Here is a 22884-nt window from a genome sequence, read left to right on the forward strand (position 1 = left end):
AATTATGATTAATGTATTAATTAGTGTAGCTCCAAATTAGATTACATTGATTTTAAAGACACATTAGATTTGTCATGGTTTTTCCTTTTGTTGCTGTATGTGGACTAGAACTCTCACCGCAAATGGGAACCACAGTAGCTCCACTACCTTAAGTAGCAGTGTCTCAAAGGTCTGACGTAGGTCTACGCCAAGCTTCCTGAAACGTTCATGAAGAGCCAAAATTTTGTCCTGAAGTAAATTAATTTAATGAATATTTTCTGCATACATCTCTGGACAGGAGCTGGCCACAAGCCTGTGCTTTTGTCTCAACTCCCAGGTTTCATGGACAAGACATGATTTAAAAATGGTGGCTAAATAATCAAGTCCAGCAAAATTAATAGAAATCAGCTGAGCAGCAAAACAAGCAAGAGGGCCTTTCCACAAAACTTTTGCGTAGATAGATAAATGAAGCTAACATAAACATAGGCAGATTGGTTTGATTGGACATTGCCTCCCATAGCTGAGCTCAGCAAGTCAGATTCAAACACACTAATAAAATCATTTTATCTCAGAATGGAAGCTAAAAAAAGTCAATATCAATGAAAGAATATCTTACACTTAAGCTACGTCTACACGTGAAGCCTACTTCGAAGTAGCCTATTTCGATGTGGCGACATCAAAATAGGCTATTTCGATGAATAACGTCTACATGTCCTCCAGGGCTGGCAACGTCGATGTTCAGCATCGACGTTGCGCAGCACCACATTGAAATAGGCGCAGCGAGGGAACGTCTACACGCCAAAGTAGCACACATCGAAATAGGGATGCCAGGCACAGCTGCAGACAGGGTCACAGGGCGGACTAGCGCTTCCGGGGCAACAGCTAGCCGCTCCCTTAAAGGGCCCCTCCCAGACACACTCAGCCTGCACAGCACGCGGTCTGAGGAGCCATAGGCACACAGACCTCGGGCGATGCAGTCATGGACCCCAAGCAGCAGCAGCAGCAGCCAGAGGTCCACCCAGCCCCCCCTGCAGGAGCAGTACTCGCCCTGATCCATGCCATGCAGGAGGCAGCTGAGCACCTCCTTGCCACACCGGAGGAGGAGCGGCCCCCAGGGGAGCAGGTCTCAACCCCCAACCCAGCAGCACCCCGACCCCCACCCCCACCTCACATGCCGCCGCCTGTGGAGCTACCCCACCAGCACCGACTGGTGGGAGCGGCTGGTGCTTGAGGAGTGGGACGATGACCGCTGGCTCAGGAACTTCAGGATGAGCCGGCAGACATTTATGGAGCTGTGCCAGTGGCTCACTCCCGCACTCAGGCACCAGGACACTGCCATGCAGCCTGCCCTCCCAGTGGAGAAATGGGTCGGCATCGCTGTCTGGAGGCTGGCCACTCCAGACAGCTACCGATCCGTGGGACAGCAGTTTGGCATCGGCAAGGCCACCGTCGGGGCTGTCCTTATGGAGGTAAGAGGACCCATGGGGCAGGGGGGCAGAGGGGCCCTGGCAGGGCAGGGGGGCCCTGGCAGGGCAGGGCAGGGGAGGGCAGGGCCATGCACACCCTGCACACCCCTCATTGGTGCTCTCCCATGTGCTTTCCCTGCAGTTCGTGCGTGCCATCAACGCCACGCTCCTCCACAGGCTCATGAGGCTGGGGGACCCAGATGCTACCATCGCGGGCTTTGTCACACTGGGCTTCCCCAGTTGCTTCGGGGCTCTGGATGGGACTCACATCCCCATCCGCGCCCCGCAACACAGTGGAGGATGGTACATCAACTGCAAGGGCTACCACTCAGTGGTCCTCCAGGCCTTGGTGGACAGCCGGGGCCGTTTCCAGGATGTTTATGTGGGCTGGCCTGGCAGCACCTACGATGCCCGGGTTTTCCGGAACTTGGGCCTGTGCCGCCGGCTGGAGGCGGGGACCTACATCCCCCAGCGGGAGATCCCTGTGGGGGACACCACCATGCCCCTCTGCGTCGTCGCAGATGCGGCATACCCCCTCTGGCCCTGGCTCATGCACCCGTACACAGGCCATCTCTCTGCCAGCCAGGAGCGCTTCAACCAGCGCCTGAACCACACGCGCCAGGTGGTGGAGCGCTCATTTGGCCACCTCAAAGGGCACTGGAGATGTCTCCTGACCCGCCTGGATGCGGGCCCCAACAACATCCCCCAGATTGTGGGTGCCTGCTGCTCCCTACACAATTTGGTGGAGAGCAAGGGGGAGGCCTTTTTTCAGGGCTGGGCTGTGGAAGCCGGCAGGGGCGACTTGCAGCCACCCACTGCCCCCAGTCGCCAGGTGGACCCCAAAGGGACCCAGGTCCGGGAGGCCCTGTGGGCCCACTTCGAGGAGGCTGCGGGGTGAACTCTGCCAGGCCCCCCACTGCGCCCCCCCCTTCCTCCACAACACTCCCTGCCCCTACGCCCACACCACGGAGCACCCAACAGCACCCCCCCCCCCACTTCTCCTGGACAAATAAAAGCACGCACTTGTTGGTAAAATGAAACTGGTTTTCTTTTTTCAACTGGTTTTTGAACTAATAATGACAAAACTGTGTACAAGACCAACTAACTAAAGCATAACATAAGTGAATAATAAAAAAGTTTCCATATATTTACATGTAACAAAAAACAGAAAACCAGGGATTGCAAGGATGGGGAGAACTATTTACATGGGGGGGGGACTGGGCAAACGGGGGGTACAAAAACATAAGTCCAACTCTATACGGGGGGGTGGGGGGCATGTCCTGGGCCCCACGCTCCTATAGTCCGGCTCTGGGGGTGGGCGGCCGGGAGCCCTGCCTCGGCCACAGCCCTATCCGGGGCTGGTTGGGGGCTGGGCGGACTGGAAGATACGTCCGGCGAGTCTCAGCTGGCCCCAGGTGTCCCTCGGCGGTCTGGCCCTCGGTGACGGGTGGCGGGGCAACGGCGGACGGTGCGGCGACGAGCGGAGAAGCGGGTGGCGTGGCGGGTGGAGTGGGCAGGGCAGGCACTGCGGCAGCCGGCGCGGCACAGGGGGCCAGGTAGTCCACGAGACGGTTGAATGTCTCCATGTAGGCCCCCCATGCCTCTTGGCGCCAGGCCAGCACCCGCTCCTGCAGGTGGAGGCGGCGTTGCTCCACCTGCAGACGCTGCTCCGCTACCTCCAGCTGCCGGCGATGGATGGCCAGCAGCTGGGGGTCCGTCGCCGCCGTGTGGTGTTGTGGGGTCCGCCGTCTTGCCCGCCGTGGGGCCGGTCGGTCCTCCACCGAGGGGCTGGCCTGGAGTGATGGCCCCGGAGGGGATTCCGGGACCACTGAAGCCTCACCGGCGCTCTCCGGTCCTTCCGATGGTGCAGCTGCGGAACACAGGAGGTGGGGAAGAAGAGTGGAGACAGGCGTTAGTGTGGGCCCCGAGCTGTGGCCCTTGTCCCCCCACCCCTGTGCTGCAGGTTCCCCATCCCCGTCCCCGGGAGATGTTGCTGTGATGGGGTTCACGGGTTCCCCTGCACTGCACCCCGTCCCCTGGCGGGAGTGACTCTCGCTTCACTCAGTAGGGTCTGACAGGAGAGGTTTCTTAGGCCACAGATGCCCAGTTTCTCCCAGGAGTGACAGTACAGCAGTCAGAGACAGTCCTTCCAACCCGTCCTGGGGAGAAGACCCCAAGGGGTGCCCCTCTGGGGTGTAGCTTTCCCCCTCCTCAGGCTGGCTGCCTTCCAGCTCTCCCTTCCCCTAGCCTCTACCTGCGGCCCCCCCTGATTCAAAGCTAGCTCGGCTCCTCCCCCTTCTTTGTTCAGGGCAGGGGTGTCACCTGCCAGTTGTAGCCCCAGGATCATCCTTTGCCCCTGGGAAATATTCAGCTTTCTGCTCATATCTAGCCTGAGTCTCGCATTTGCACTCCCCCCACTCCATCACATGCTGCTGTGGCTGCTGCTGCTGCTGCGGGGTGTCCCACCCCCTCCTCCCAGGGGACCCTAGAGGTTCCGCTCCCCCCTGCCCTGGGGATGGGGCATGGCACTGTCGTGCTGGGGCGGGGGGAAGGGGCTGATGCCCTCCTGTGAGGGACATTGCACTGCTGTCCTTGGGGCCATAGCCATCTGGGCATGTGGAGGGCCCTGGCCACATATCTATTACCACCGCCCCTCAACCCCGGGGGTGTACACCGGGGGGGTACATACGTGTAGGTCCACTCCCACGGTCCGGGGACACCCGGGGGGGCGGACGCCCGGCTGCTGCTCCGGGAGGGGAGGATGATGTGCAGCCCCGTCTCAGCGGAGGAGGAGTCCCCCTCTTCCTCCTCCTCCTCTTCCTCCTGCTGCAATGCCCCGGGGTGGGCTCCAGGGGGGGCCTCTGGGGTGCGGGGCTTACCTCCGGGGCGGACTCCGGCTCCGGGGCCTGCTGGGGCTCCTCAGCCAAGGTGTCAAGAGTGGCCGGAGGGGAGGAGGTGTGCCGGGGGCCCAGGATGTCCCTGAGCTCCCTGTAAAAGGGGCAAGTGACGGGGGCGGCCCCAGATCGGCCGGCCGCATCCCGGGCCCGGGCGTAACCCTGCCGCAGCTCCGTCACTTTACTGCGGACATGGTCCAGAGTGTGGGCAGGGTGACCCCGGGTGGCCAGGCCTCTTGGCCAGCTGAGCGAATGCATCCGCGTTCCACCTCTTGCTCCCCATTACCTGGAGCACCTCCTCCTCACTCCAGAGCCCCAGCAGGTCCCGAAGCTCGGTCTCCGTCCAGGAGGGGCCCCGCTGCTGCTTGCTGCCCTGGCTGCCCTGGCTCCCCTTGGGGGGGGTCCCCTGGGGGCACTGGGGGGGCTGCCGTGCGGCCATGAGGTTGGTTAGGGGTGGTTGGGGCTGCTCAAGAGCGTGCAGGCTGGCCGCATGTCTGGGCTGCCGCCTGCACGCTCTCTCAGCTATCTGCACAGAAAGGGAGGGGGAGGGGACCTTTAAGGGGCCGCTCCACGCGGTCACTATTGAGCTGAGGGGCTGGAGAGAGCGTCTCTCAACCCCCCAGCTGATGGCCGCCATGGAGGACCCCGCAATTTCGATGTTGCGGGACGCGCAACGACTACACGGTCCCTACTTCGACGTTGAACGTCGAAGTAGGGCGCTATTCCCATCCCCTCATGGGGTTAGCGGCTTCGACGTCTCGCCGCCTAACATCGATGTTACCATTGAAATAGTGCCCAACACGTGTAGCCGTGACGGGCGCTATTTCGAAGTTAGTGCTGCTACTTTGAAGTATCGTGCACGTGTAGACATGGCTTTAATCTGTTAATAGCTAACTCAAATTTCAAGCATTGTGTACTGCATATAAAAGCAAAGATTTCTTTTGAACAGTGTGAAAGTGGAAGTCCAGAAAGTCTTCAGTACTAGTGAAAATTAGTTTGTGGCTTTGTCTGTCTGGACTGGTATTTGTATCCATATCTGACTGTGCTCACATGTACAGTAAGAGAAGAAATTATAAGGATGGCTGTATTAATTAGGGAGGTTGTTTAATAATTTTTATCTCAGAGAAAATAAAGTCTTCGTGCTTGGTTCTTCTGAGACTCATTCAATATAAAATTGTAATGGCCTATGTGGTGGATGGTCACAGAGTGAACTGACTTTGGAGGGGGATTGAGCCGCCTTCTTTCTGTGTCAAAGTTTACTTGAATAGATTCAGGTGCATGTAAGCAGGAACGTAGTAGCTGCCATAAAAGGGCTGCCTTAGTCTCGGTCTGAGAGAGGCCAAGGACAAAGAGAAGTTTTATAAGAGGCTCTTGACAGTGCTCAGACCAGAGGACTTGAAATAGAACCTGTGAGGGGTTTACATGGAAGTGTCCTATATGAAAGAGACCTGGGAAGGTTTAGGAAGAAGTGGTTGAAGACAAAAGAAGGCCCAGGGTAAAACAAAGGTCTAACAAGGGGCCACATGAGCAGCAAAGATTTAATTTTGCAACTTGTCAATTAATAAGTAGGTGATGGATGTGCTCCTGAGTGGGAAAGTACTGCACCCAAACACTTTTATTTTCTGAGATATCTGTGACAGTTTGTATCACAGCAGTCCACTAGTGTGCTGATCATACCTCTGAGCCCACATATCTGCCCTCTGGGGTGCCCCATCACCCTGTCCTGCTGGGTCAGAAGCTCTGGTCTCCCTCAGTCAAGGCTCAGAGTTGGGGTGACAGCCTGAAGCAGCACAACAAAGATGCCAAACAGCTCATCTATGGGAGGTCTCTGCTTTAGGTAGGGTGATCATCCGCCCCATATTTGGGATGCCAAAAAGTCAGCCTGACTTATTTTTTAAAAGGGACTCATTGTCCCGTATTTGCTCCCTGCCCCCTTTTCTGCCAGCAGCTGCTGGAGGGAGTCACTTCCCTGAGCCTCCAGGAAGCAGGGGGAGCGTGGGCAGCTGCTGCTTCCCCAGAGCTCCCATGGAGGCTGGTGACTGCCACTTCCCCTGGGCTCTACGGGAGGGCTGGCGGCTGCTGCTTCCCTGGGGCTTGGAGGAGCCACCCCTGCCCCCCATATCCCCTGTCCCGTATTTGGTAAAGGGATATATGATCGCCCTAGCTATTGGGCCTTGACAGCATCCAGGAACACAGCCCTCGAAAGGGATTAAAATCCCAAATACATCTGTCTTACTCTCCATAAAAGTTTTGTACATGGAAAGTTCATGAGATTCACTGTCTTTATCAGTGAAAGAGAGTTGCACAGCTGTGGCTCTTCTCCCACCTCCCAAACGAGTTACAGTTATTTGCACTGGGCTTGATAATAAATACAAGTGTTTGTATTAAGTATAATAGGAGGATTTAAGTGAATTCAAGAGAAATCAGACAAATCAAAGCGAGTTACTAAGCCAAAATAAACAAAACATGACAATTAAACCTGATGCACCAAGCAACTTGTTACATGCAAATTCTTATTGAACAAAGTAGTTCTAATAATTTTTTTCATGATCTAGGCAGCCTCCTAGCTTGGACCCATTCCTCCCCACTGTATCGTCTGAGAGGTTTCTAGCCAGTATTGAGGGTGGTAAATGTAGGTCTGCTGGCATCTGGCAACTCCCCCTATTGTTTGGTTCCCCAACTTTTTATGCCCTTTGCCAAGGCAAGAATTCTCTGTGTTTGGTTTAAACCTTTCTCACCTTGAGTGGAAAAGTACAAGATTCAAAATGAGTTCCAATATCAAGTAGCCTGGCATCATGTCCTTGTAGGACCAATCACAGTTTGGGCTTAGAGGAAACACAAAGCCATTTACAGATTGTTGCCTTGAACAGTAGGCCGGTAAGTCCTTCAGCACTGTTAATTGTTCTCACTAGAAGTTCTAGATTAATTAAGCAGGTTTACACTTCATATTTCTAACTTCACACAGAAGAATGATACATGCACGAAACAGAATAAACACATTTAGCAGATTGTAACTGAAAAGTGTGCTGCATGTTTCATTTCGCTTAAAGCATTTTCCAGTTATGCATCTACATATTCATAATAAGTTTTTTGAAGAGTATAGGGGAGCTTGACAGTAGCTTTTAAGCTCTGTCTTCCATAAGTCTCAGCATGCAAAGGTTGTGCTGAAGCAACAGCTCCTCCATATTTGTTTTTTAATGTTGATAGTCTGCAGTCAGTTTGCTTGTCAGGTAGAACAAAGGACATTACATTCATATTATGGTACTTAAGACATCTGATAGGAGAAGTGTCTACTTGCCTGATCCATTCTTCTCTCATAGCAGTACAGTAAAAGCCTGGTTATCTGGCATGCTGAGGGGACAGTTGCCTGGCCATGGCCAGCTGCTGCGGGGCTTGCTGACCAACCAGAGCCAGCTACTATGTTTGCAGTGGGGTCAGCTGACCGGACAGGGCTGGTTACCAGGCCAGAGCTGGCTGTTGCATCTGCCTCCAGGCCAGCTGACTGTCTGGGGCCATCTGCTGCAGCTGCTGATCATCTAGGGCCAGCTGCTGTGGGGCTGACTGCCCACTACCTGGCCAGGCGCACAGAGCTGTCTGGCGGCTGGCCCCAGCTTGAATAACCAGCATCTTTTATTATCCAGCTGGATCATAAAGCTTGTACTGTAGTTTAAGTTCAGCTGGTGCACTTTTGGAAATGCCAAAGGCTCATCTGTTTTTCCCAACTGTATTTCTTTTGCTGGTTTCTAAAGCTTGGATTGCACCAGGTTACTGTTGCTACCGTACCGTCTTCTAATTGTCGTGGGATGTATGAATCTGTAGAACATTGCTGGCAACCAGTTTAGGTCTCCAGGACGTAAAAAGCAGCACAGTGGGTTGGAGCTTTATAACCTGAGTACAGCGTACCCATAGAACAAATATAATCAACCCACACATTCCAACTCCTAGGTTTTCTTCAATGAGACAAAGTAGCCAGAGCTGATAGAACCTTCTTGCTAATTGCATTCAACATCAGATTCCTTGAAGTTATAAGAATATTTTGAAGATCTTTTTTTTCCTCTCTCTCTAGTTTTTTGAGCTATATGATGGAGACATAACTACGAAACCCTGGAAGGGCTTTTCTCTATAGAATGGAATTACAGTAATAAAATGAAAATTAGAGTCACTGCTTTGAAATCAACAAAATTGCCATAAGTAAAATGGCGGGACTCTGGTTTGTAATTACTGCTTTGTAGGCTATATTAAATGAGCTGCATTTGTGGTTATTACTGAAAGTGTTCAGTCTTCAGACCACTGCAATGGAATACATACTTCTTGTTTTATATTTCTCTTTTTTTATCTGTCTGTGTGCTCTGGTGTGCCTATATTTTTCTGGCTGCCAGGAAATGACTTATAAACATGAAGGTAAGAGGCTTTAAATTAGAAGCTGAGTTGTTCAAATTACAGTGTAATTTAGTTGCTTGTTATTTAGCCACTTCTCCTGTTTTAATTAATCACTTGAAAATAATATGTAATATTTAAATCATGTGGGAAGATGAAGTTGCTGCAGTTGTACACAAATTAGATTTGTGTGTGTAGACCTAGCTAATTCAAAGAAATGTAGTACTAATCTATGGCTATCACTGTGCAATATGGTCTATAGATTTTGAAACTCAGGCTCTGAATCACAATTTTTTGTCAACTTTAATCAAATTTATTAGTTTTGACCCAACAGGAGTCACCACTGCTATGCAGAATATTTTATATATCGCCATGTCCTACAAATATATTTACTCTGTTGTACTTCTAAACATTAATTGCAAAATTAATGCACAATTATACTGTAAATGTGTGTGTGAAAATATTAGTGTGCAAATCCAAAATTACATCTAATTTGCACCAATTATTGCCAGATATTTCAGATTTTGCTTTTTCATATTTTCAGTTATTGAGATGGACATTTTAACATTTTATGAAAGAGTATAGTTAAAAAGCAAGCAAAATAACAAATATGAGAATATATACATTTTAGAAATATATTTTAATTTTTAATGTGTACAGTCTGTCATAATCTGTGTGTGTGTGTGTGTGTGTGTGTGTGTGTGTATATATATAGTCTCGTTTGTCATAGTATTTGTCAGGTAGTAACATTTTCTTACCACTTTATCAACTTTGTGTTAGCTGTGTGTCTGATTTTTTTTTCTCCTGCCTAATTGTCCCCAGATAGTTAGTTTGTTGTGTGTCGGCTATGAATATATTTTGTAACCTGTTACTACAAATATTAGGCCATCACACTGACAACAATAAGCAATAATTACTGATAATTTGAGTGGCAATTGTGTAATTATTTCATTATATAATTCATAAATATGCCATTGATGTGCAATAGCTATAAACTATATTGTGCCCAGCATTTATGTAGTCAATGCAAAAGCAAACAAGCAAATTGTCCATAGAGGCACAGTAATTATCAGTATTTAAAAAGTAAATGAAACAGATTCACTCTAAACCAAAATAATTATACACAAGTTTATGTAATATTAGCAGTCCTTCCCTATCCTTGATTTTGAGTGTTTTTGGCATGAGAAGCATTAATTTCCTCTACCTAATTATCATTTACATTATTTATTACAGTTTGTGTGGATGTTTCTCAGAGGCTGGATGCCAATTAAGTGTTTAGATATGCTGATGAGTAACAAATATGTCTGTATATAGATCACCACTTAATATTTTTAAATAATCTCTGTAATCAACAGGAATCTATTATAGAAACCAAAAGGACCGGTCTTTTGTGTCATGAGCTTTTGTGGGTAAGAGCCACTGCCTCAGATGAAAGCTCATTGCATAATAAATTTGTAAGTCTTTAAGGTGCTACAGGACTGCTTGTTGTTTGTGAAGCAACAGACTAACATGAGTACCCCTTTGAGCCTTCTGTGTGTGTGTTTTTTTTTTAATTCCATGAAAACACCTCCTCTTTTCAAAGCAACAGGAATTCAGCGTTGAATTACTCAGGAAACTTGCCACAGTTTGTCTGAATCTTTGCGAAGAGCATCTCAGTGTTGACAAACATTCTTTTGTCCTCAGGTTAATGAAGGTGCTTGATGCGCCCTTTAGATATTGCTGTGTTTACGTCTGTGGTTCATAGTCTGATTGTGCATCATGGTTTATTTGTTCCTTTCTATGGGACTTTTAATGAAAGGAAGCAAAACTTTCTATAAAGCAAAGGGTTGGGGAGCATACGAATGAAAGAATTAAAATGCTCAGATTTATTTCTGTCCCAAATGTTTTGTCCTAAGCATAATAACGTTAGCAAAATCATGGTGCTTATTGAATAACTAAAAATAGTGGTGTACCTGAACAGGTTTTAGCACTTCAGACCCCTTCGTTTTTGCTTGTGTCTGCATAGACAGGATAGCAGTTCCTAATGATTCAACGACCTCTTGAGGGAAGGCTCATCTCTTGAGATCTATCAGTTGCATTGTGTCTATATTTGTGGCCTCTGTGGAGTTCTGAAGAATCCAGTTGTTTTACACTTTTATTTCCTTTCAAGTTTTGAACTTTTTTTCACCACAAACATAACATATCTGAATGAAGATTTTATACTAGAAACATTAGGCTCTTCATTCAGTTTGTAAATGAAACTTTTTAACTAGTAAAAGGGCTTGTTTTCATAGCAACAGTTAGTTGAAACTATTCCACTTGAGTTACTTTGCTCAAGTCAGCCTAGCTCAAGTGAGAGTGGCAATGCTGCAAAGCAGTAAGAGCCACCTCTTACACTGTTGTTGACATCAGTAGATCTCAAAGCAATTTACTCTCCATTTTACAGATGAGGAAACTTAGGAAATGAGAGGTGAAATGGCTTGTCCAAGGTCATCCAATAGAAATCGTAGAGCCAGAAATTGAACCCAGATCTTCTGTTCCCTATCCACTAGGCAATACTGCTTTATCCGAGAGCGAATGGCTTGATTGGCAGGACAGAATATTTGGATTAGTGATTGATTAGTTGTTCTAATTTACCACATAGATTATATCCCCACTGTGTTACCAGCTCCAGTTGTAGTTACCATTAAACTTCACCCATGTCCCCAAAATGCTAAGTTGCCCAAACTGAAAGTGCCAGTTAGCTCAAGCTAGAAATTTGTGTATGTGGAAAGGGGGCTGAGTGACGGACAATGTTTATGTTTATGCCTCAAGTCAACATTGCAATGAAGACACCCATGAAATATGAGAACTTTGAGATTCGGTTCTTAAGCCTTGTGAAAGCAACAATACAGTCACAAAATATTCCACAGGACAACACTAGAAGGGGAGTACGTGTGGTCATTTTTTGGTGATTAGAGATAATGCACAGATAATTGGTAACTTTAATTGGATGTTGAAGAGACGCTAGTAGATAAATTGTGAACTACTAAGGGACTTGTTTTGGCTAGATTCTAGAATCTTTGAAGTGGAGCAGGGGGAAGCACGATAGCCCATATTATTTTACATTCATCAATGCTGAATTCACTAGATGGCTGGCTGGCCACCTACTTTTATTTTTTAAGCTATTCTAAGCTCAGTCATTGAGGAGCTGCTCAGTGATTGAAGAAATACTGCAGTTTTTGCTTGTGAAAAATTACAGAAATATTGTGTATTGACTGTCAACTTTCAAATAATTTTGAAGAGTAAAAGCTAAGCTTAATTTTTTTAACAATTGAGTGTCTGAACTATGGTTTTGCTTTTCAAGTGGGAGAATTTTGTGTGTATAATCTGGGCATGTGTCAAGAAAGTAAAAGAAGGGGAGGACAGAGTCATGATTTTAAGACAACTTTACTTTTTAATCAATCCTATACAGGTTCATTACAGTTGTGACTTTTTATTTGTCTGCTGTCATTGATAGCTGATGTAATATCTCTCGTGATAAGTATTATGTATATGCTACTTGACTACACCTTTTAATGTGGTTCTGTTGTAATACGTACACACTAATTCCATTTTGTGTTTTCAGTCCTTAGGAATATTCATTGAAATATTAAATCTCATTAAATGAGATTAATTTTCCTTAAACATGCCAGTAATTTTATTTGTTTGTTTTAGAGAATACATTTTTAAAAAGATAATATTTGAGACAGATGGAGATATATGAACTGGTATCTTCAACTTGATAGCAATAATTTTGAACAATAGTTATTTTAAGCTTTAAATGCTGATATTTTTATTTTTGCTTTTACTATTTTGAGATATTAACAATGTGAATCACAAATGCCAATGAATAATTTTTTGAATTCAATATAGTCCTCTTCAAACACTGTCTTATATATTGCATCCCAGTGGGTTAGTTACCTAATGTCTCAAAACACAGATGAATTTTTTTGTGTGGTTAAGTGCATTTTATACATGTGGTAGAGCATAAATATATTTGGAAGCTATCCAGTGCAATGTGCAGCTTGATTCTTTGAAGCACTCAAGTTACAGATGCTGAAAAAATAATTTATTTACAAGCATTCAAATGGTACGTACATATGGAGAGAAGTACACTCTTCTTTCCTCTCTTTCTCTAATGATTGTCTTCCCAGTCCCCCCTCAGTTGATGACCACAGACTTAATCCTACAGTCCTTAGTAGTTCAGTTGAATCAACAGGACTGCTAAAGTGTCTCATATTGAACCTCTTGTCCTTGTTGGTAAGAATCAATATATCTAGGAACTAAAGCTAGAATAGGGGATAGTGAAGACCTTGTTTGCTGTCTGCTTGTCTGTTTGAACAGGCTATAGCTTGTGGTCTCCAACTATTTGGTCAGTTGGCTATTTGGTCAGTTGAGTGTAGCTAGTTGGCTTGAACAATAAATATGTTTTCAGAATAAATTGTGGCTATAGTGGCTGTTGCTTGAGAACTGGTTGGATATCATGGCTAAATTGTTACTGAGTTTTATTGGTAACCTTGAAAACCTGACTTTTCAGAGGCATGTTGTGGAGACATTTTTTGGATTTGATGAAGAATCTGTTGACTCGGAAACCTCATCCGTAACTTCATATAACACAGACAGAACAGACAGAACACCAGCAACGCCAGAAGAAGACTTGGATGATGTGAGTAGCAGAATGTCTTCATAATGAAACATACAAAATGAATGGAAATAATTCTTCTGTTTCTCAGTATATCTGCATTTGCAACTTGAACAATTTTAAGTCTAGTAAAAGATGGGAAGTACGGTATACATTTTAAACTATTTTTAACAATTAATCATTGGAACAACTTATCAAAACTCATGATGGAGTCTACATAACTGAAATTTTAAAATAAAGACTGGATTTTTTTTTCTAAAAAATATATACTTTTGGCTTATTGTGGGGAAAGGCTACAGCAGTGGTGAGCCACCGCTGGCTCAGTAGGGTGTCACCTGGGACCCGCAGACCATCTGGCTGCTTCCCTCCCCCATGCGCCTCTTAAGTCAAACCCAGTAAATATTAAAAGTGCTTGGGAAATAGCCTTCCTTTTATCACAATATTTCTTGCTCGTCAAAATAAGAGAATCAATAGGCACTTACACTGACAAAATGCACAGCAGCTCCACAGTAGCTGATCCTAGAATGTTATCATTTATTTGGTACTGTCAGGGTCGTCTTGCTACATTTTTGATATTGAGAATTTTGTGAATTTATTAAAGCCTATATACTAAATGTATGCAGAAAAAGCTTTCGCTAACCCGCAAAATATGTACTGCAGCCAGTACTGTGCAGAAAAGTTTGAAAACCTTGAACCCAGAAGGAAAATGAAAAGACCCAAATAATACTGTTTTCAAAAATTAGTAATTTGAAGCCAATTTCATAATTTTTCATGATTGAGGGGTGCGGTGTGGTTTTTGCACGCCTGAAGTTGACCATATTGTTTTACTTAGAAATCTGTAACCAGAATATAACTTTTGCTAATTTTCCTGTATTTAAATTATTTTTGGCCCAAACTCTCGGGTTAGGTGACTGAGAGGCAGGTGTGTATTTCTCTGCATGTACATGCAGCAGGTGTTGTCATAATAACTCCTCCCTACCCATCAGCCTTTGCTCCTTCTTGCTTTCACATGCTGTAACTCCCTCCCTCATGTGTCTTGTCTCATTTCTATCATTAACCATTCACTCTCTGCCCACCTTCCACACAAATGCTTTCCATTCAACACTCTTTTCAGCATTCACATACACTGTCTCCTATTCACTCTCTGTTCTTACACATGCTCTTTTTCTGTCAAACCAATTTAGGCTGTACTCAAGTTCTAAACATAAGACAGGGAATTCAGCATTCGTCTCTCCAGCCAAAACCTCTGCTAGTGTCTTAAGGGCACTTCGAGCTGGGGAAGTCTCTAAAATTGTCTCTGCATTTCAGTTTCTTTGTGTTCTTTCTTGTTGTTCTTATTCCCCAACCCCATCCCCCAATCCTTCAATTCAAAATTTATCATTCAGAACACAGGGGGATGCAGAAGTGAGAGTTGATTGGAATGAGGCACTTTTCTCTCTCCATTCTTCTGTAACCCTTCTGTTAATGATAGATATCTGCCAGAAGGGCCAACTTCATTTCCTAGGAGGTCCGGTCACTAATGCAACCAACTGGCTTGAGCCCCCATCCAGTAACCTAGGACAATCTCACCCTACCTGCTGGGTGCCTGTAAAGACAGTTCTTCCTGTCTGAGATAATAACAGTGGCATAACATAAATTTGCACAGTGACACATGCAATATTTCTAAACAAAGGAAAGGTAAACTCCATTAAGCAAGGGACTGTCCCCAGAGTCTGCTGACCTAACTCCCTTGCTTAGAGCTCTTTACCTGCACACCCCCACTTACAGGCTAAGGTTACACTAGCAAGTTTTGCTGGCAAAACCCTGGTATTGTCAGAAAAGCTCGTGGAGCATGCACACACAACATGGGATTTGTCAACAGTATCTTGACAAAACACAGCAGTTTTGCCAGCAGCACTTTGCCTCAAAGCTTTTAGGGGTAGTCCTGCTGTTAAGAGATTTTGTCAGTGAAAAAGCTGTTTAAACTCCTCCGGGGGCCGCTCTTGACAGACAGGGCATCCACAACAATGGGCAGACCTGTTTGCTGCGTAGTCTGGCTGCTCCGTCGACAGAGCAGAGTGCTCTCCCAGTTGCCTTTTGTGTGTGGCCACATTCTGTCAACAGAAGTTTTGCTGGAAAAGCTCTTCCGACAGTGACTTTTGTTGACAGAGCACTGTAGTGAATCCTAGCCATAGAGTGCACCTCTGCCTCAACTCTGCTCATAGTGCAGTCTGGTCCGTACCAACCCAGAGTTCACAGGTCCGTCAACATGGAGACTCTTGCCACGCCAGGGCAGGATCATTTCCCATTTGCTTGCCTGCTGCGCTCTGCTGGCCACTCCTTGCCGTCCACTTGCCCACCACACTCCATCAGCTGCCGGGCTGTCTGCTTGCCTGCTGTTTTGTGGGTTTGGTTCTAGGCAAAACCCTGCAATTTCAGCTCTCTCTGGCTTCAGCTGCCAGTGATTTCAGCTCTTGGCCCAGCCACAAGAATCTCAGTATCCACCAGGGTAGAATCTCTCAGAACAACTACAGACACCAGCGTTGGTCTGGGCTTTAATTCTGTCTTCAGACAGTGGGGGGAAGGACTAGTCAAAGCAGACTTAAGGCTGCAGGACCAGAAGGCTCCCAGCTGGCTCAACCAATATGCCCTCCCCGCTTCTGCTCTAGAGTGCTCTGCTGAGGGGAGCCTTGTATGACATACATGTCCCACAGTGATGACTGCCCACAATATTTCAAGCATTGGTGATATTCCACATTTCTCACATTGGATGGTAACAGAAGTTGTGACTTTACAACAACAAGTTGTTTACAATAGGCAAAACACCACTGCTTCATGTACTACCCAGCAGGCATTGCAAGCAAGGCAACTATTTATTTACATAGATACACCCTGAAACTTTCCCCTTCCATGTAAGTGATCTTAAGGAACACATCTTCAAATTCCTGCTTCTACATTCCTTACATGACTCATGCATCTGATGAAGCGGATCTTTGCCCACGAAAGCTTATGCTCCAAAATATCTGTTAGTCTATAAGGTGCCACAAGACTTCTTGTTGTTCTCGAAGCTACAGACTAACATGGCTACCTCTCTGATACATTCCTTACATGTCTCTCTTAGGTGTTAATTGGGGTAGCAGTTTGAGCTAGCAGCATTGGGTATCAGGCTTCCCATTCACAGAACTGGAAGGGGCAGCTACTAGGCATTAGGGTTTGCCAGTGGAGGAAAGAATCATCTGGGCTGGCTCTGTGTGTGTGTGTGTGTGTGTGTGCGTGCGCTGGCTGGCTCTGTGTGTGTGTGTGTGTGTGTGTGTGTGTGTGTGTGTAAAAGCAGAATTTTAACAAACGTCTGTACACTGCAGTCCTTGGCCTCTTTGTAAGCCCCAGGTCCTGGATGAAGTTTTTGCTTGTCCTTTTTGTTTCCTCTCAGCAATTTTGTCTGTCAACAGATTAAAAAAAATCTGTCAATATCTGTATTTTCTACTTGCTACTGTGAAATCTGTGAAACTAGTGCTAACCATGTTTTAGCTGCACAACAGGTTTAGTGCTGGAAACCACAGAAGATCAAATACTGTTTTGTTTCTGTTCTTTAAAGAGTACATCTAAAGACGAAGCTGATTTAAGGTTCTGTCAACTAACCAGAGAATATCAAGCTTTACAACGAGCATATGCATTACTTCAAGAGCAAGTTGGTGGGACCCTGGATGCAGAGAGAGAAGCAAGGGTAAACAATTTTGATTGAAACTCTCAGAAATCTGATTACCCCTCATGCGAAATGTACATTTGCAAGTCAGTGGATTGCAGTGCAGTAAAGGTATTAAGTAAGTGCTTCTGAGGAAGATTATTACAGTGGAACATTTGTTCTAGATTTATCAGGCCTATGTAAAGGAGATTTCAGTGCATGTTATCCTGACTTTTTTATTGCATGCACAATCGATTAAAATAGCCCTGTTTTTTTAAGCAGAAGCAGTGCTTTCTAATTCAGGAAGATGATCCACCAGAAATTGTATGTGGCTGCTAAACTGACACATTTACAAAGGATAAACAATTACAATATTCATTTCTGTCAGACAAGTAAACAAAGGGCCTGAAAAAGTTCCTTGCTGGATATGTCCTTCAGGCATTTAGTAGGATAAATGAAAGCCATAAACTGTACTTAATATTTCTGATCTAATACTACTTAACTAATCATTTGCCCTGTTAGAACAAATGTCTGTCTGAATGTATATGTGGTCCTCACAGCCATTAATGGATTTCATCCTTGGAAGACCCCTTAGTGAGTATATCTCACTCTGTAAATATTTCACTCAGTCAGTGCCATTGCCAGAACCTTGTGCATTGGAGCACCTCAGTCCCTGCTGTTCTTTGAAGTGCTACACGATAATTTAGTTGCTTGAAGTCTGTAATACCTTAATCCAAACCTGGGTATTGGATTTAGTGTGGGAGTGGGTGAATGGAGTTTAGCAGCATGTGTTCTACAGAAGGTTGGACTAGGTTTCTTGGTGGTCCATTGTGGTGTTAAACTCTGATGCTTCAAAGTGAATCACTAAGCTTTAAAAAGCAGGTTCTCGCCCCCGCCCCCCGCAACTTCCTGTTTGTTCAGTTCTGGTAGCACAAAAACCAGCTGACCTGGGTTCATGTGTATTCCCCCAGTCTATGCCATCTCCTTTTACCCAGCAAATAAGGGAAGGCCAACACACTGTTATGCCATAGTATCGGAGGGGGTAGCCGTGTTAGTCTGCATCTGATGAAGTGAGTCTGTGCTCACGAAAGCTCATGCTCAAAACTTTTCTGTTAGTCTGTAAGGTGCCACAGGACCCTTCGTTGCTGTTATGCCATAGTGGTTTCTGATTGCAGACTAAGTTGCCCCCTTGTGGGCATAGGATCAGTGAGCTGCAAAGAGACTCTTTGCCTCATTCACCCAGTCCTGCACCAAGCATATCTTGGAATGCAGCTAACAGGAATCCCATGTTAAATTATTTGATATGCAGGGCCATGTGATGAGTGAGTGAAAGTGAGTGCCTCATCCCTGCCATCAATCCTATTAAACCAAATAATTTTGGAGTCATGTTTATGATCATATTTTCTTTTCCCTGCTGCCAAGCATTATCTTACTGATCTGTCCAAAAAAATCCATTTCTGGTTTCAAAATGCTGTCGAGATGTGACTGGAGTAAAATGCCTTTCAGTGCAATATCATTTTTAACATCCTACATATGAGATGTTTGTAACTGGAAGTGTAACTCTGAGCGTGATTAACGGGGAATTTAGTAGTCTGCGTGGAGGCTTTAAAATGCACCTTGTCTGTCCTTCTGTGTCTCGCATTGCACAGAATCCACTGCTCAGTGAGTGTCTCTGCATTTTCCACGTGATGTGCTGTCTTGCCTAGAAGAGCTGGTCAGAAAATTTTCACATAAAATTTTCTCATCAAAATTTGCCAGCATGTCCAAATCTAAACATTTTGCAGGAACGTGTTGGTTTGTTGAACTTAAGGAAATCACAAGGGCTAAATAATCTTTCCTGCCTGCTTGGCAGCCTGCCTTTTGGCCTGCAGTGGAAACAACTAACTCTACCTTGCACATCAAACACAATGCCTAGCTTTTGTGTAGAGTTTTGCAGAGCTTTTGGAGAGCTCCTGATAAAAAGAAGGCCAGAATCATTATCTCCATTTTGCAGATGGGGAAAAAGGGTGCAGAGAGACAAAATAAATTTGCCCTTGGTCACCCAGCAGACAAGAAATATAATCTAGATCCTAGTTCAGCGCATTATCCAGAAGGGCTTACTTACTTCTTATGTTTATAGTCCTGGATGAGATGAAACTCTCTTTTTTAAAGACACATACGAATGGTTTCCAGTTGGTTTTCCTCATTGTGTCCCTTGACTTTGAACATCACTCAAAATGTTGGTGGTCCAAGTTTCTAAAATTTATGATAGTGTAAAGAAGAGTTGAAGAATGTCATGAAAATACTCTGCCTTCCAAAACAAATAAGTGGCATTTTAATTTAAATAAGAAAATAAGTCTTCCATTACACATTTGCTACTAGTGTCTGCCTTTAGTTTGAGCCCTTGCTGCTGGGAACAGTGGATTGCTTGCAGAATGCCAGCCAGGCTGCCGCTGCTCTTAATCACATAATCGTGGCTGGCTTTCATTTTTGTCCCCCGGGAGAGGAAAGAAGTTATTTTATTTCTTCTAAAAAGACATAATCACATATTTTATTAAAATAAGATTTCTCAAGCATCTATGTATTTGACAGATCTATAGAACCGTTAAATGCTTTCTCCGTGTTAGAGAGAATGGGATGTGTTGCAGATTAAATGTTTCTGAAATGGCATTTTAGGCTTTTGAAGAAATACAATTTTATTATAGAATCTGAAATAATCCCTCTGTTACCTGATGGCCTCACTGGTTTTTTTTTGGTTTGTTTTTGTTTCTGTTTTTTTATGTTTTCAACAGCTGACTGGTCTGAAAGGTTTACAGTTGGTTATGTCTTGAAGGGACCAATTCTGGGAGGCAGTGATTGTCCTCAACATCTATTACTTGAAATAAAGTGTTTTCAGCACGGCCCTGATCCTATTAGTTCCCAGAAGCCTAATTTTTGAAGATATTTAGCTGTCCAGAGATGCAGGTAGCTGTCTGCAACTCTAAACTTCTTTACAAGTCTGGCCTAAATGCTTCCAGTTCCTTAGGGATGAGGGTCCCAGTACGTTACAGGAGATGGTCAGCACCCCACATGATTCAGCACCAATTGAGGAAACTTTGCAGGTTAAGTGACTCAACACTCATAAGGGAAGCTGCTATCCTGAAGGGTAAACAAATAAATTTGGCTGGCTTGTCAGTGACAAAAATTCTTACTTTTTAAGGGTATACAATATTCAGGTATCACACGTATTTTGTACACGCCAACTTATGTAGCACGTATTACATTTGTTTGTTAAAGGCTGTGTCTACACTGGAGAGTTCTGTCAGCTGAAGGGGCCTTCTGTTGACAGAATTCATGGAGCACCTACACTCAACGTCTTCTGTCAACGGAGTTGTGACAGAACTGTGCTGTTGCCTCGACAGTTATCCCTCAAAAATTTGAGGCAGAACACTCTGTCGACAGAAAGTGCAGCGTAGACACTTCTGTTGACAGAGAGGGCGTCCAGCTGCCAGGAAGCCCTGTTTGCAGAGCTGCCATTCTCTTTTCTCTCACCAGAATACAGTGCAGTCTGGCAGTTCTCTGTTGACAGAGCAAGTTGTGTGTAGCAGCTGTATGTCAACAGAGGCTCTGTCGAGACTTCTCTGTTGACAGTAACTTCTGATGACAGATCCTTCTAGTGTAGACATAGCCAAAGTGCCTAAAGTAAATCCCAAGTATTGCAAACAGAGTCATTATGGTCTGAATCTTACTGGTTTTTGTAGCACCAGTTTTTTAGGAAGTGCTTTTGCCCCTGATAACATAAAATTAAGTAGTGCGTAGTTTATGAAGGAAAAACTTTTGTGTGGAAATGAGGTAAATATTTTGCCAAATAAAATCTGAATAAATGTGGTGTTTTGAAGTTCACCTCACTGGCTGATAATGTACAGGAACTATTGAATTTATCAGTATTTGATTCTTCAATAATTGAATATTTGAGAAAGTGGAGCTACATATGAAGTGTACATCCTAATCAGTATGAGCATCGTGACACCATGTGCACACTTTTTTTTTTTACCTTTTCAGACTCGTGAACAACTGCAAGCTGATCTCCTCCGGTACCAGGCAAAAATTGAAGATCTGGAGAAATCACTGGTTGAAAAAGGACAGGTAAAAGGCTCTCTTAATGCCCTCTGTCAACTCATCCTCTCCGTTGCATGCAGCAGTGTTTTTGTCCTTTTCATCGCTTGCTGGTGTGTGAATGTGTCTGATGCAACTTAGTTATTATTCCACCACCTGGACAACCTAATTAAAGGAACATATTGTATAGATGGGAAAAAAAATCCTGTTAAAGATTTGTTTTCCAAAACTGAATACACTAATGTCTGCATGCACATGATTGTTAAAATTTCCCTTTTCTTGCCCAGCCCAGGGCCTTCCCCATCTCTTGGTTTTCTTCCAGACAAGTTTGGGACATAATTTTATGTTATGAAATTTCCCCTGGACATAATTTTTGGTGCCCTGCCTGGAAAAATTATAAATTTGTTGCTGCCACACACACTTCAGTTGGAAAAATGAACCACTAAAAGGGTGTTGATCTCTGGAAGCTACTTTCAACACAGCTTCTTGGGGTCCTATCCTGTGATGAACCAAATGCTCTCAACTCTCACCAGCATCACTTAGATAAAAATCAGGACCTAGGCCTCATTGTTGTTTTTGGATAGTGTTTAGCAAGGGTAAACCCTGGCTCTTAGCAGAGATGGTATTTTAGGGTGTTCAGGAAAGTTGCAGAGAAATATGAATGTGCACTTCAAAAGTGTTCAGTTTCATAACTACAGGGATCTCTTCAGAGTTCTGGCTGTATTGTAAAGACCATATTTGTTGCTGAAAAGTTAATAATTGAAGAGTCACATAGTAGTAAGATGTAATAAGATGCAAAAGTGTATATCTAACAGACAAATAAAAACATGACATTAAAATTGTAATATTTCATAAACTTTTTTATTTTAACCTCACTCCATCTTTTAATGGTTTATTCTGTGTAATGTATATTCCTCACGAATGTTGCATGACTACAAAATAACCTTTACCAAATAAAGAATATAAACAATATTATTAGTTTGCCCACAACTACCAATTTTAATAAGTAATTCTTAAATAAAGTATGTGATTACAAAATTAAACAAAATTGAGCAGCAGATTATAAAATCTAAAATATTCCAAGTCCATGAGGCTTCCCAAGAGTTAAGATGGCCTTCTCTTGAGAATCTGTTGCTGTTACTTTTTGACATATTGATAAATAAGGCTGTAGCTATGGTAGATAAAACGCTGCAGAGCTAAAGCATTAACAAAATATTTTTACTGTGAGGGTGTAAAGTTTAAATATGATGCATGTAAATTAGGTCAGAGTGAACATGAATACCCATGTAAAAATTACTTTTGTGATTTGTGCTTTCAAATTTGGTGTATACAGTTTGTTTGCTTGGAAAGTAGGCCTAATCATTATAACCTTTTAAGATCTGTAACCACACCACAGTCATCTATCGCCCGGTAAGCCAGAGAAATGAAATATGCAAGTTGTGGTGGTATTATGCAATTAAAAAAATTGTCATCTAGGGGTTCGTTTGAAAAAGAAGCCTTAAAACTTCATCAGAAATCATTCTTGGGTGTGGGGCTTCTGATATGGCCACACCTGCTTAGTGGTTGGTTATATGGTAATACTGAACTGTCAGTTCATCTATTTGACAAAATAAATTTTTATTTGAAATGAACTAGCTATCTGTGCCCAATGAGATTTTTTTAAAAAAATGTTATTTGGCTTGAGATAATTATGATTTAGTTATAACTGTGAACTGTTCACTCAACTAGTGGTGTCTAGTGCTTTGAGAAGAACATTATGAATCAAACAACAGATTTCCAAAAAAGCGATTG

General features: G+C 44.4%; 1 protein-coding gene across 1 annotated transcript in view; it reads left to right on the top strand.

The window, feature by feature from the left end:
- The window catches only part of JAKMIP1 (janus kinase and microtubule interacting protein 1), a 165222-nt gene that overhangs the window by 82009 nt on the left and 60329 nt on the right, over nucleotides 1–22884 (top strand). The window contains exons 9-11 of the mRNA XM_074991717.1: nucleotides 13254–13382; nucleotides 16933–17061; nucleotides 21040–21123. Of these exons, the coding sequence (XP_074847818.1) occupies nucleotides 13254–13382; nucleotides 16933–17061; nucleotides 21040–21123 (342 nt within the window). The remainder of the gene's footprint in view (nucleotides 1–13253; nucleotides 13383–16932; nucleotides 17062–21039; nucleotides 21124–22884) is intronic.

This window comes from Carettochelys insculpta, chromosome 4, assembly GCF_033958435.1.
Source record: "Carettochelys insculpta isolate YL-2023 chromosome 4, ASM3395843v1, whole genome shotgun sequence".
NCBI classification, from domain to species: Eukaryota; Metazoa; Chordata; order Testudines; family Carettochelyidae; genus Carettochelys; species Carettochelys insculpta.